Consider the following 15,721-nt stretch of genomic DNA (forward strand, 5'->3'; position numbering starts at 1 on the left):
ATGTATCCTTATTACATGGTGGGGAGTCTTCTGGGTATATGCCCAGGAGTGGTATAGCAGGATCTTCTGGAAGTGAGGTGCCCAGTTTTCAGAGGAACCGCCAGACTGATTTCCAGAGTGGTTGTACCAATTTGCAACCCCACCAGCAGTGGAGGAGTGTTCCTCTTTCTCCACACCCTCTCCAACACCTGCTGTCTCCTGAATTTTTAATCTTAGCCATTCTGACTGGTGTAAGATGAAATCTTAGGGTTGTTTTGATTTGCATTTCTCTAATGACTAATGAAGTTGAGCATTTTTTAAGATGCTTCTCCGCCATCCGAAGTTCTTCAGGTGAGAATTCTTTGTTTAACTCTGTACCCCCATTTTTTAATAGGGTTGTTCGGTTTTCTGGAGTCTAACTTCTTGAGTTCTTTATATATATTGGATATTAGCCCTCTATCTGATGTAGGATTGGTGAAGATCTTTTCCCAATTTGTTGGTTGCCGATTTGTCCTCTTGATGGTGTCCTTTGCCTTACAGAAACTTTGTAATTTTATGAGGTCCCATTTGTCAATTCTTGCTCTTAGAGCATACGCTATGGCCATTTTGCCAAAAGCAATATACAGATTCAATGCAATACCCATCAAAATCCCAACTCAATTCTTCACAGAGTTAGAAAGAGCAATTTTCAAATTCATCTGGAACAACAAAAAACCCAGAAGAGAAACTTGAAGCAATCCCACTGAAATCAGGGACCAGATAAGGCTGCCCCCTTTCTCCTTATCTTTTCAGAATTGTACTTGAGGTACTAGCTCGGGCAATTCGACAACATAAGGAGGTCAAAGGGATACAAATTGGAAAGGAAGAAGTCAAACTATCATTATTTGGAGACGACATGATAGTCTACCTAAGTGACCCAAAAAAACTCCACTAGAGAGCTGATAAACAACTTCAGCAAAGTGGCAGGTTATAAAATCAACTCAAGCAAATCAGTGGCCTTCCTATACTCAAAGGATAAGCAGGCTGAGAAAGAAATTAGGGAAATGACCCCCTTCACAATAGCCACAAACAGTATAAAGTATCTTGGGGTGACTCTTACCAAACATGTGAAAGATCTGTATGACAAGAACTTCAAGACTCTGAAGAAGGAAATGGAAGAAGACCTCAAAAAATGGGAAAACCTCCCATGCTCATGGATCGGTAGAATCAATATAGTTAAAATGGCCATTTTGCCAAAAGCAATATACAGATTCAATGCAATACCCATCAAAATCCCAACTCAATTCTTCACAGAGTTAGAAAGAGCAATTATCAAATTCATCTGGAACAACAAAAAACCCAGGATAGCTAAAACTATTCTCAGCAACAAAAGAAAGTCTGGGGGAATCAGTATCCCTGACCTCAAGCAATACTACAGAGCCATAGTGTTAAAAACTGCATGGTATTGGTACAGTGACAGGCAGGAGGATCAATGGAACAGGATTGAAGATCCAGAAATGAACCCACACACCTATGGCCACTTGATCCTCGACAAAGAGGCTGAAAACATCCAATGGAAAAAAGATAGCCTTTTCAACAAATGGTGCTGGTTCAACTGGAGGTCAGCATGCAGAAGAATGCGAATTGATCCATTCTTGTCTCCTTGTACTAAGCTCAAATCCAAATGGATCAAGGACCTCCACATAAAGCCAGACACTCTGAAGCTAATAGAAAAGAAACTGGGGAAGACCCTTGAGGACATCGGTACAGGGAGAAAGTTTCTGAACAGAACACCAATAGCATATGCTCTAAGAGCAAGAATTGACAAATGGGACCTCATAAAATTACAAAGTTTCTGTAAGGCAAAGGACACCATCAAGAGGACAAATTGGCAACCAACAAATTGGGAAAAGATCTTCACCAATCCTACATCAGATAGAGGGCTAATATCCAATATATATAAAGAACTCAAGAAGTTAGACTCCAGAAAACCGAGCAACCCTATTAAAAAATGGGGGTACAGAGTTAAACAAAGAATTCTCACCTGAAGAACTTTGGATGGCTGAGAAGCATCTTAAAAAATATTCTATTTCTTTAACTCTCTTGATTTCTAAGGTCAAAGCCCTCTGGCTTTTGGTAATTAGCTTCTACTGTTAGCAGCAGGGGATTAAGGGGGTGTGGTGGGGGTGGGGATGGGGATGGGGGTGAGGGTGGGCTGGATGCTTGGGCTGAAGAAATGACTCAGCAGGTAAGAGCACTGACAGCTCTTCCAGACTTTCTGAGTTCAATTCCCAGCAACCAAGAGGCGGCTCACAACCATCTGTAATGGCAACCGATGCCCTCTTCTGGTGTGTCTAAAGACAGCTATAGTGTAGTCATATATATAAAATAAATAAATGGTTTTTAATAAAGAAGACTTAATTGCTAGAGCTCTTTTCTCTCTGACTCAAGGGTCGCTTTTTAGCCAGGTGAGTGGCTTGGAGTTGTTTTGGATGGGGCTAAGCCCCAAGTGTCACACTTTATTTCTTCTCTCTGGCAATTTATACCTTCTTAGACAAAAGTTCTTTATAAAATTATCTCCTAGATAAAATGTTACACAAAAGGGGCGGTATAGAAGGATGTTGATAGTAAGTTCAAAACAGCGTTTCATTCTATAAACTCATTTTAAGTTCAAAGCAACAGTTTCATATGACCTTGCTTTATCATAGTGCATACCTGTGGCTTCATCCTTGGACCTGACCTAAAATGAATGATTGTCCTTGAACACAAATTTGTTCCAGTGCTATTACCCTTGTGCAATTAGCCCGTGAAACATGAAAGTTTACAGAGCTCTATTTGTAGCTTTATTCTATAGAGGGCTTGAGATTATTTGTACCAATTTAAGAGTTCTGTAAGTCCAGTCCCCATCTGTACCTGGTAACTAAAGCTGTTCCACAGCCCTCTGTACAAGTTCACACAAGGAGAGAGCTGGTCTCCCAGTAGTGTGCTCACTCCTGGGTTCAGTGGTAAGATTTCCACTTTCTCTCCAATAACTGTCCAAAGCGGGACCGACCAGGAGTGCACAGGGCTCAGGAACAGTGGAGCAGCTGGGACAGTATCCTTCCAGTCTCCATCTGCACCCAGGAGACTCTGTACACAGGTCCCACCAGAAGAGAGCTAGTCTCCCAGGAGTGCTGACACAGCCTTACAGACCAACAGGAAGGACAAGCTCCAGCCAGTTACAACAAGATTAACTAACATAACACCAGAGTTAACCAGATTGTGAAAGGCAAGCTCAAGAACCCTACCAACAGAACCCAAGGCTACATGGCATCATCAGAACCCAGTTCTCCTACCACAGCAAGTACTAGATACCCCAACACACCAGAAAACCAAGATTTACATTTAAAAATCACATCTCATGATGCTGATAGAGGACTTTAAGAACAACATAAGTAACTCCCTTAAAGAAATACAGGAGAACACAGGGAAATGGGTAGAAGCCTTTAAAGAGGAAACACAAAAATCCCTTAAAGAATTATAGGACAGGACAACCAAATAGGTGAAAGAATTGAACAAAACCGTCCAGGATTTAAATGGAAACAGAAGCAATAAAGGAATCACAAAGGGAGACAACACTGGAGGTAGGAAACCTAGGAGAGAGATCAGGAGTCATAGATGCATCACCAACAGAATACAAGAGATAGAAGAGAGAATTTCAGGTGCAGACGATACCATAGAAAACATTAACACAACAGTCAAGGAAAATGCAAAATGCAAAAATCTTCTAACTCAAAATATCCAGGAAATCCAGGACACAATGAGAAGACCAAGCCTAAGGAATATAGGTACTGAAGGGAGCTGAGATTCCCAGCTTAAAGGGCCAGTAAACATCTTCAACAAAATTATAGAAGAAAACCTCCCTAACCTAAAGAAAGAGATGCCCATGAACATAAAAGAAGCCTACAGAAATCCAAGTAGATTGGACTAGAAAAGAAATTCCTTCTGTCACATAATAATCAAAACACCAAATGTACAAAACAAAGAAAGATTATTAAGAACAGTAAGGGAAAAATGTCAAGGAACACATAAATGCAAACCTCTCAGAATTACACCAGACTTCTCACCAGAGACTATGAAAGCTAGAAAATTCTAGGCAGATGTCATACAGACCCTAAGAGAACACAAATGCCAGCCTAGACTACTATACCCAGCAAAACTCAATTACCAAAGATGGAGAAACCAAGATATTCCATAACAAAACCAAATTTACACAATATCTTTCTATTAATCCAGCTCTACACAAGATACTAGATGGAAAATGCCAACACAAGGAGGGAAACTACACCCTAGAAAAAGCAAGAAAATAATCTTCTTTTAACAAACCCAAAAGAAGATAGCCACATAAACATAATTCCACCTCTAAAAACAAAAATAACAGGAAGCAACAATCACTTTTCTTTAATATCTCTTGAACAGGTAGAGGGGGGATGGAATAGGAGGTTTTCAGAGGGAAAATGAGGAAAGGGCATAACATTTGAAATGCAAATAAAGAAAAAAATCTAATAAAAAAGAGTTCTATAAAATCATTATCAGAAATTGTAAAATCATCAATTCATCTATACAGCATTACTATATGAGAGTACATACATCTTCATGTTGATCTGCAGGTAATTTGCCCCATAGACTGGGTTGATGCCCAGGGATCATTAGGCTATGTAATAGTGTCAGAAAAAGGCATATCAGCAGCAAGAAGTAATCGTGGGATGGTCTCTAAGGACCCTCCATCGTGGAGCTCACCCATCACAGGCCGTGCAAAACAGTGGGCCATCTCCAGAAAACTTGCTTTCATGCCTTAACCTTTCCGAGATGGCTTTAGACAAGTAGGGAACTTCAAAGTGATATGTCATAAACTTTGTGTTTTTTAAATAAAAACATAAAGCAATAATAATAATTTTTGCTGAAACTGTTTCCCATAGTTTATTGTTTTCGCCTCCAGAAATCATATGCTGTATTATCTCCCTGCTGATCAAAAAAACATATCTATGTCCAAACTTTGTCACTCTGGGTGCTATGACTTTGAATGACTCTGGGGGTTTTAGTGTAAGAATGATGTAAACACCCAACTGTGATGACCACCAATGTGGCAGTTGTCTTTGGAGGAAAAGTCTGAGAACAAAATAAACATTTGCCTGGTGGAAGTTACTGAAAGCTTGAAAGTATTGTTTGCCAGAAGCAACCAAACTGTAGAGCTGTGTCAGCCATCCCACGGTTGACCTTGGTGTCTATCCTGCCTCAAACCTGTGCTCATTGTTTACTGGGTCAGGGTCTATTCAGCTCAGTGAATAAATGACAACTTGATATGTAGAACTCTCACTTGGATTCAAGCAAAGTAAAGCAAAACAAAACAAAATAATCCTTTCAGAATATAAGTTCTACTTTGCAAAATAATGGTGGTTGGTTCATTTTATTTTTCTTTATTTTGTTTTATATATTTGGCCAAACGTGTTCTTTTGTGGCATATCTCTTTAGTTCTTTTTCCACAAATAACTTTGTCTAACTCAAGCTATCCAGAAGGAGATGGAATAAAGCTCCGAATGGATAGTTCACTGTTTTTAAGGACCCCTTACCTAATTTTTAAGTGGTAAAAGATATCAAGTCAAATAACTCACAGGGACATAAATATGATCAAAATATATTAAATACAGTTGTAAAAAGGTCACAGTGACACTCATTATTCTGTATAATTAATATGTTAATAGATTTCTGTTGTTTGAAAGACCACGGGTGAACAGGTATAGAATACAAATGGTAAATAAGACTTTCTAGGGCTATGAGTCATTTTGGGTGAGGGAACTGAACAGGCTTGGATGTTGTGCATGTTGCCAAGTAAAATCTAAGTTCTTAGAATCTGAAGGAATTGTCTATACAAGGAGAGATGAGCCTCCCTTTTCCTCTTTCTAAGTTATCCTCTTGATGCTCATTGGAATTTTAAAAATATATCATTTTCAGATTCTGTAGCAACGCCTCTCTTTTCCATAGAAAATGTGTTCATTTGGATAATTCCATTTTTAGTCTTCTGCAGCGATTCGGTAGTAAATGAGAGAAAGCAGGCAGTGAGAGCAGGCTGTGCATGATGCTGAGAGTGGGGTTGGGGAGACAGCACGGTGTTTTGTTGTCTTTGCAGGGTTCTTTCATATGTTTTTCCTAGTTTGGCAGATATTAACTGGAAATAATTTCAAGCTTCTTTAGCTTAGATTTGTTGAGCCCAAGGTTAGTATTTCTTCATAAATACTGATGCCTTTTTCTTTGCTTAAAATAACAAAAGTTTTGTCTTGTTTTGTTTTAAAGAAAAGGAGAATTGTGTAAAGAGAGAAATGTATTTTGTTTGGCCTCGATAAAATGCCACTTGGCTCCTACCACCCCATATTTCTCTACTCTGGCTGTGCCCTGAAGCTGTGAAAGGGGAGATGTTTTTAAATGAGGTTTGAGTTTGGGTATTTGCAATTCTTGTAGTTTTTCTGTTGTTCCTCTTAGTTGGCCCAGCACTGTGAAGCCCGGTGGGTTTCCTTAATGAAACTTAGCAGTAGGGAATGGTGTTGTTTAAAATGCGCTCTGTGAACAGCTAATTTGTAAGAGACTCATTTCTTCAGATGATTGCTTTTTAAATGAAGTTTCAGACAGCTACGTGTTAGATACTCAGAAGTAATTGCAGGCGATTCAAAAGTTGTGATGAAAGTGACCCAGATTTTAGAAAAGGGACCAGGTCAGCTTCATTGCTCGTCTGCACTAGTTAGCATTCCCTGTGGAAAGTGATATAATTGATGCCTGTCACCGATGGCGCTAGCCAGCCTTCAAGTTCCATGGCGACTTTCCATGCTTCATCTGTATTTGCTTACTCATGGTGGTGCTGGAAATGAAACCCAGGCCCATGTCACGTTCAAGTCACCTACATTTTTAAACAACTTGATGGTGACCTGAGTCACCCTTTTTACAACCGTTTTACACATAAGCTAAAAAAGCAAAATAGTAAGGAAACCCATCCAAGTTCACACAGGGGATCCTGAGCAGAGCCAAAATGCAGGCAGAGGTATTACTCCTGGGTGCTGTTTCCTGTTACTACCCTAGATCTGTGGCATTGATAGTGATTTTCAAGACCTTTCCTCTCAAGCACTAGAGACTGGCAAGACGTGTAAACAATATACTCATTCCATCTGACTCTGAGACAGAATCCCTTAGGATGGACACACCGCACCTCTCTCCTGCCCATGGCCATGCCGCCAACGTGTCGGCAGTGAGAACTGGACAGGTCGTGTGGCTTGTGCTGCTGGACCAATGGCAGTGCTTTCAGCTTGCAGCAGTAGAGCAGCCACGTACTGGGAGCGGCTGTGAGTCTCAGCCCAGTTCAGGGCATACTTCAGTGCTTTTCCAAAACCAAATTGGAATGAGATATGAGAGAAGCCGGAGAACATAGCATGGAAGAGCTAGGAAACGAAGATAGTTCTCGTTGGGCTCTGGAGTCAGGTGAAAGGCAGACTCGGGTCCCAGCTTTGTAAGTTCCTAACTGTATCACTGAGACCTACAACTGTGACACAGCCGTGTTAACAGTGACCAATAATCGGATGTCATTATTTCGTTATTATATCAGATAATGAAGACCCTTTGGGGAGGCGGTGCTGGAGTTTAGAGAGACTTGCTTGCTCTACAAGGGAGCTTCCAGTGTGACCAGCTAGGATTGGTATGTCTGTACGGAGATAGGAAAACCTATACAGAGCTTATTTGGGAGGGTGTATTTGTCCACATGAGGAAGTTCAAAGGTGAGTGAGCTGAATTTATTAGGAGGTTCCTGGAGTTGCAAGAGCCCCCTGGTTCTTTCTATCTCCTACTTATCAATTTCCTTGTACTAGTGTGTTGGCTATGACAGACTTACTTTAGAGAACAGGGAGCGGGTGGGCAGGAGGACTCACTCGTGTCCCTTGGAAGGAGGCTTCGGTGTATTCCACTTAGCCTTGACCCTCAGATACAAGGAGACTGGGATAATTGCTTTCACCGATTCTCTAGGGGTCCTTGTGGCTTCTTTTCCACCCTTGTGCATGGACCATAGCAAGAAACTTTGGAATGTTTAGAAAAAGGCTTAAAATTGAAAACTATTATTCATGACAATAGCAGTAATGCTTATTTGAAATGCTGTAGGAATTGTGTTTTAAAATGTATATGAACTTTCTCATTAGTTTGTATAGGTGTGATGTCATAATTTAATAGGAATGATGTCACGATATAGATATGCTGTCAAAATTTAATAGAGAAGAAAATGGAGCCTGAAAATATTGGAGGCAGTTTTCTCAAAAGTACATTAGCAGTGAATGTCAGGGAGGCCTTCTCTGGGTCCCAAGCAATCAACTCAGATTAGATTATATTAAATAAAGGTTTATTGGGAAGCCACTCTCAGGCAAGTTCACTGGCCTAAAGGACTGAGGCCAGGGAAGTCACCATGGGGGTAGGGGTCAAAAGGGCATGTGCACAGAAAAGAAGAGAAGGCAGAGGAGGAGGAGAAGAAGAGGAAGAAGAAAGAGAGAAAGAGAGCACATGAAAAATGTCTGGATTATATAGGGAAGAACCTGTGGGGGAGGGGCTGGAAAGTTCATGGTTGGGGCAGGGGATGCCAGGTAGGGACTTAGGATGCTCAGAGAACCTAGAGGCCAGGCCTGCTTTGGTATGTAAGATATGCACCTCAGTACCTTGTCCCAGGGTCTGAAACCAAACAAACTGCAAGTTTATTCATATCTATAATTTGAATTTCAAAACTTCCTCTCCCTGTGTGTGTTCTTACCTTCTCTAGTTTTTTCCTAGCTTATGTTCCACATTACCCCTTCATTTCTTTCTAACTTTTCCATATCTTTAACTGCTTTTGTGTTATTCATAGGTTTTACTTCTTGGTTAGTTAAGTGTGAGCTGTCATCTTGTACTCTTGTTGGGACTCTGTTTGGAGCCCTTAGTTATTTCTTGGGTGCCTCTCTTCTCTCCCAGGTCAGCCCTAAAAGCTGTGAGGAGAATAGGGTGAGTAAGAAATGGTGCCTTCCCTCAAGACATTTACATAATTCTTTAGAGAATGGGTTTTAAACAAGCCTGTTAACATCAAATTAGGTTCTGACACTATATGCAAATCAGCACTGACCTACATTCAGACACCCATTTGTGCTTGTAATTACCAGTGCATCACCGTGCCTCTTCACCACCCAGCTCTTGAGAGCATTCCTAAGGTACTACATAATTGGGAAATACTATTTTAGCACTCTTTCAATGTTCCCTTAAGTAATACATTATAATATTATATACTATATATGATATATAGTATATATTTCTTATATTATTATGTTTGCAATAAAATCTTCTTGATGTTAATTTATACAGAAAGAGAGACTTGATGATAATATCTGCTTTTTAAAGGCAGGTGTTAAACATGCTTATTGGTAAAAAATGACTGTTATTTCATGGCATTTTGAATAAGGTCAGGAAGAATGAACAGGGATATGAGACACCTAAATAAAGTGAAGGCTGCCATGAAATGTGAGGCCAGAGCTTGTCTCACAGTGATGATGTCATCAAACTGCTGAGAAGAAGCAGTCTTATAAAAGGCTTAAGGAATAAAAATATTTAGAGGTATGAACAGCTAAGAAACCACCATACTTAATAAAAAAGAGTGGTGTTCAGGGGCTACTGGGAAAATGGAAGGGCCTAGAGGCTGACTGAATTAGAAAAGAAGGAAGTGTGGTGACGTTTCAGATGATTAGAAATTTATAATAACCAGGTACGGGAGAAACCCAGCCGCAGCAGTTAAAGGAGTCCAAATGCCCCCTTTGCTCATTGTTATGACTGTTGTTTTGTTTGGAAACAAAACTTCCCTCCATATCGCAGGATAGCCTCTACTTAGGATGTTTTTGCTCCCGTGGTCAGAGTGCTGGGATTGCAGGCATGTGCCACCACACCCAGGTCCCAGCGTCCACCCTGTGGCACCCTCTCAGAGCACATCTTGATGACTGTCTTTCAGAGCATTTTCTAAAACCAAGTATAATGTTCCTTTCTGCTTCCCTCATTCCAGACCTAGGCTAAGTGGGCCTTTCTCTATTCTATCTTTTCTTAATGGATATTAAAAATTATTCCAAGGATTGGAAGTTATGAGAAAAACCCAACCGAGATTATTACTCAGAAGTGGGTAATTTCCCGACCGTGCGATATTCTCGGTTGGCTGTGACATGTGTAGTGTGTGTTGACTACTCTGTTAATGCAGTGGCTTGTATCCTAGGCATTTTTTGTCGACCACAACTCCAGGACCACCACGTTCATTGATCCTCGGCTCCCACTTCAGAGCAGCAGGCCCACAAGTGCGTTGGTTCATCGGCAACACCTGACAAGGCAACGCAGCCACAGCGCGGGTGAGGTGAGTCCTGGCCCTTTAGGGACTAACCGAGTGATTAATAGTAGACAGGACACGGTGCTTTGGAAAATGACTTGCCTTTTTGTTGTTCGCTTATTTGGGGCTTTTTTTGTTTGTTTGTTTAATTTCGTTTTAGTGTATCATTTAGATGCTTAGAAAGTTTTAGAATATTGACGAAAATGCCTCGAGGTTCAATTGCAAGTAGTTGGGGGATATATGATAAAAGGTTGAAGAATAAAGTTTCATATATCTAACTCAGAGAGAATTGGTAATATGCAAAATGCTTACAGAAGATAATAATCCTTTCAGATACCTAAGGATAATCTCATAAGAAAAAATGAATGAGTTTTTAGTGGACTAAAGTTTTGTCAACTAGGGAAAATAATTTCTTAAATGAGGTTTTCTGAATGCTATTAAAATAGTCACCCGAGGGTGAACCCGAGTTGTGGGATCCTGCTGGATCGTCTAAAATTATAATGTATTTGGCAGAACTGATGTATATCTGTGTTGACTGCCCAGAGAAGATGGGCTGACTAAGTGTGACTGGACCCCCTCACTACAGGCTGCTTTGGCAGTTTGCAGTGGTTCATGGTAACCACATGAGGGCTCTCCGATACCCTAGCCCAGAATACACAAAAATCTCTTCTCTTTTTCTTTGAACAACTTAAAAACATAAAAGGACTGTTTGTGGTTGAATTTTCTTCTCCTTAATATAAGCTTATGCCTTGTGTGCATACTGTGGCTTCTAAAAATTCCCTTAGACAAATGGAATTAAGATTCTTTTCCTGCCTGACATTTCTAAATGCATATCATGTTTCCAATATCACATTGTAGGTCAAGTATTCTGAAGGCTTTCTTATAAGAACAAATTATGAATCCAATAAATAACTGGATCCAATTCATCAAAATTCCACTCATGGAATTTCCACCTCATATTCATTCTGCTTTAGCCTATCATGTGTTCACTGTTTATAGGAGACTATACATGAGAAGCTCATATAAAAATGATATATAAGTCTAATGGAGGGTGAGGTATGCAGGAAAATATTTATGTTTTATGAGTAGCCAATAAATCTTTATCTTGCTGCCCTGTAAACCATTACTGGTGAGCTGGAGGATACTAACAGCATTCATCTTACCAAATACAACTGAACTCTCGCCCTTGGACCCTGTGTGGATGTGTAGTGTAATTAGGACGCTGGCCAAGCTTTATCACACGGACAGTGAGTGCACGTTAACTGTTTATGGTGACATCCCAAGCTGAAGCTGGCTCTTCTGTTCAGTCTGGACAGTGTTTCTGGGAAAACATACACACGATTAATAGTTAGACTTACACTTTTAGAACATCTGGCTCACAACTTTGAATTACTTTCATGGTCTAGGAGTACCCAGTCATGGAGAGGGCCTCCCAAGAGTACATTAGCAACTTAATGACAATCTCTCTTCTGTTGATGGGAGCTGAACAGTGAAACAGAGTAATGCAGTATCCAGCAGCCACAGTACTGTCAAGCCTTTCTCAAAAAAAAAAAAAAAAAATCCCCTTTAGGGTGCAAAACTTGAGAGTGCAGTGGAAACATTACCTATATTTCTGGGAGGAATTGACCACTGTCTTGTGGTCTGGTTTTAAGAGGTGAGGTCTTTGAGAAGACCTGTGGCTATTCTAGGAAATGTTGACACACAGGAAATCATATAGGCTGGTGGATTGAGATGTTTAAGTCCCCTGCCTGGAGGTATATAGAGAATGACTGGGTCTCCCCAGCATAGCTAGCTGTATTCCTTAAACCCAATAACTCATTAGAAGCAGGCTGAGAAGACTTCTGGTTATGTAATGTGTCTGTTACCATCCTAGCTTTGTTCAGCAATGTCTACAGCTGGTAGACAAACTGGTATCTCTGCTTTGGCAACAAACACCTGCTGTCATGTGGTCGGGAGTATAATAAACACACAAAAAAATAACACTTATTTTCCATATTCTTAACATGGAGAGCCAATTTAAAACTATATTTTTAAATGAATGCAAATCAGAGTAAAAATCCTTGATAAACTTTGAAAGGACCAGTGAGGGTACGGAGGCAGAGGAGGCTGTGTAACATCCTGGCTACACATGTTCACAAACTGATTGTGATCCCTGGAAGCCAGAAAAGAATAGGAGAGAACTCACTCCACAGGTTTGCCCTCTGACCTACACATGCACACCATGGCACCTTAAACACCACCTACAATAATAATAAATCACATTTTTAAAAAAAAAAAGAAAAAAGAAAACCTTTGTTTAGTAGCTAAGACAGAAAGCTGTATTTTTATAACTATTTTAGATAGTAATACAGACTTTTTATTGTTTCCATCTGTATCAAGGCATTAGGAAATAAATAATAAACCTGTTAATAATAATCACTGGTTTTGAAATATACACCAAGCACCATGGGAAGTCAGAGGACAGAACTATACTTCAACTTGAAGGAAAGGGAAGGTTTCACAGAGGAGGGGCTGTTTTAACTATCCTTTGAATGAGAACATTCCGGAAGAATAAGCAAGCTGGAGAGGACAGAGAGGCTGTTTCTATTGTGAAGAGCTTTAGAAAATGCCTCAAAAAATGTAATATTTATGTTAATTTATTGCTAATGTAATATAATGATAGGGTAATGAAGATTTCAGCAAAAGGGGATAGAAGCTCCGTTGGAGAAGTACCAATTTATAAATCCAGTATTTCCTCTGGTCCTCTTACTTCTCATGGCCATGAGAGTTGTCTTAAATGACTTCTGGAATACGAGAGAAAATGCTAGAACAGACGTTAAAGCAATGTTAGACTTTCCTGGAAGAATACAAATGAGTAGTTAGTTACCTATTTGTAGGGGTTTCTAAATCTATAATAGGTACAATAAATAATTCAGGCTAGGGTGACTTTTTCAGATCTTACACACCTGCTACTGTTAGCTGTCTGGTGTGGGAGGCTCAAACAAGAAAGAGCTGTTACACCAGGTCCTCTAATGGGCATGTAAAATTGCCTCTGAGGAGATGATGTCCTGATGCACAGCCCCACAGGAAGATTACTGCAGCTCAACTCCTCTGCTGAGGCAGGGAATTCCCTCATCTGGCTAGCTAAATAAAGGAAGGAATATCCCGGCACGGCCCCGATACACATTGTATCACCCAGCTGGTCCCGTTGATTGTATGATGACAGGTTGGGTTTCTGTCCGTGCAGAAGTTATTCCTGATGAACCAGTCTACTATTTTGCTTCTGCAGCCTTAGTAATTAATTACAAGCAGATTGAACCTCTGAGACACATATACTCACTGACCCAGCTTTTATCAGGGACAGGACTGTGTCAACATTCCCCACCAGAACCAAGACTTTTCAAGGACCCGGTCTTTCCCCACAGCTAGCACCTGTTCTGATCAGTTGGTCATTTTCCATGATAAGTATTTTTAACAACTCGGTTTGAGGTGCCAGTGCTGCGTCCTTCAGCTCGTGGTGCAGACATAACTGTTGCTTGCATTCCCAGGTAGGAGAAGACTCTCGGCATGCAGGACCACCAGTTCTTCCCAGGCCATCCAGTACATTCAATACAGTCAGTAGGCCACAGTACCAGGACATGGTTCCAGTGGGTATGTAGCTCTTTCTACAAATCTTTATCTGTATTATCGTATTATTGTATTATTGTATAGAATACATACTATGCTGATCTGTGCCTGTGGCCTGCCTTCCACCTTTTACCTTGTATCATAAAACCACTGTATTATCTTTAAGAAACATATAACAAAACCCTGTGCTTGAGTCTCAGAGAGCTTCTGCCTTATAAAATCCTGTAGTACTATTCAGCAAGTATTGGATTGTTAAAGGAAAAAAAAATCTATGAGATAATATGCAATCACTGTAAATTAAGCATTTGAGCAGACATGTAATTAGAATACATTGCACCCTGAGATAGAATTTAAGTGGTATGTGAATCCATGGTAGCCTCATACACTAATCAAGCAAGGCACATTCTTACGGGCTTTTATAACAAATAGAAGAAGACAACAACAATCTCCAGAATAGTACACTGAATAAATTGTCATGAGCTTACAGGTCTGAAAACCATTCTGAACTGTCATTAAAATGATGAAGCTAAAGTGTATTGATGGTTGCAAACCTGGAGTCCCCAAGGCTTGCAGAATGGACACACTACAGAGAGACCCACTTCACCATCTTAATTTCGAGCAGCCTTTTCTTTGCTTTTGCTTTAAAATGCTCGTTCAGAAACAAAGATGCTTACCTGTAGGGGAGATACCTACCATGAACAGGAAGATGATCTCCTCAGGGCAAGGCCACCCATTGTTCTGCAGATGAGCATACCCTGTGGTTTCTCCAAATGTGGGAAACTTGACCACACAATTTTTGGTGTGAGGGGGAGGGGTGGTAGATGGGGGGAGAGTAAGAGAATGCATTTGCAGTCTACCCTAGAAACAAACAACAAAAACCCTTTGTCATAAAGTTTACTGTAATGCCCATGACCTAAATAAGTTTCACAGCCACCAGATAAGAAATCTAGGGTTGATGTCTGTCTGCATTATCAAATGTCATTATTACATTTATAAGTAATGTGTTAATAAATGCTACATGCATGACTTCAAGAGCTATAAAAAATGTTTAAGAAGTACCTCATCTCTGATCTTGGATGCAATATAAAAACAATTCCATTACAAAAGTGTCATCAGATCACCTATCAGTAAACGTTCATTTAGGGATCCTTGGAGTTGACATTGGAATTCTATTTTAGCAGATAGCATTTAAAAACTTTTAAAATATATACATATGGACAGCATGAAGTTTTGAATTACTGGGCTCTCTGCTGTTTGTGAATTCAGAGAACTTTTACTTCTCTGAATTATATTTATTACCTATTTCTGATTATTAGTAATATAACTAATCAAAATAATCTTACAGATACAGATTCATTTCCTGACAGAGAGGTAATAATGGTAACCCTAATAAATATTATTGGAACAATTTTGACATTGCTATAACCATGGTAAGTAGGCTGTAAATTGTTTTAAAATATGTTTTGCCTATAGTTGATTTCTGTTGCAGTTGTTCATACAGTGGATTGGCAATGGAGCTGTTTGCATGTGGTATTTATTTCCACACAGAGTTACAGAATGGTTATCATTAGCACTGTGGCTGTCACTGTTCCTGGTGACTATTGTTTGGAGAGGTCTCTGGTTCTATCTCTTTACCTCTCTGGCTACCTAATATTCATCCAGAAGATGGTTTGCCATAAGGTTGTCATTTCTATGCAGTTGTCTGCTGTTGGAATTTTGTTGGTGGTGGTAGGTTTGGTTTGGTTTGATTTGGTTTTTGAGACAGAG

General features: G+C 40.0%; 1 protein-coding gene across 1 annotated transcript in view; it reads left to right on the plus strand.

The window, feature by feature from the left end:
* Positions 1 to 15,721, plus strand: part of Hecw2 (HECT, C2 and WW domain containing E3 ubiquitin protein ligase 2) — a 243,026-nt gene that overhangs the window by 147,468 nt on the left and 79,837 nt on the right. Inside the window, exons 14-15 of the mRNA XM_052192901.1 lie at positions 10,241 to 10,375; positions 13,876 to 13,978. Coding sequence (XP_052048861.1) covers positions 10,241 to 10,375; positions 13,876 to 13,978 — 238 coding nt within the window. The remainder of the gene's footprint in view (positions 1 to 10,240; positions 10,376 to 13,875; positions 13,979 to 15,721) is intronic.

This window comes from Apodemus sylvaticus, chromosome 9 (genome assembly GCF_947179515.1).
Source record: "Apodemus sylvaticus chromosome 9, mApoSyl1.1, whole genome shotgun sequence".
NCBI lineage: Eukaryota > Metazoa > Chordata > Mammalia > Rodentia > Muridae > Apodemus > Apodemus sylvaticus.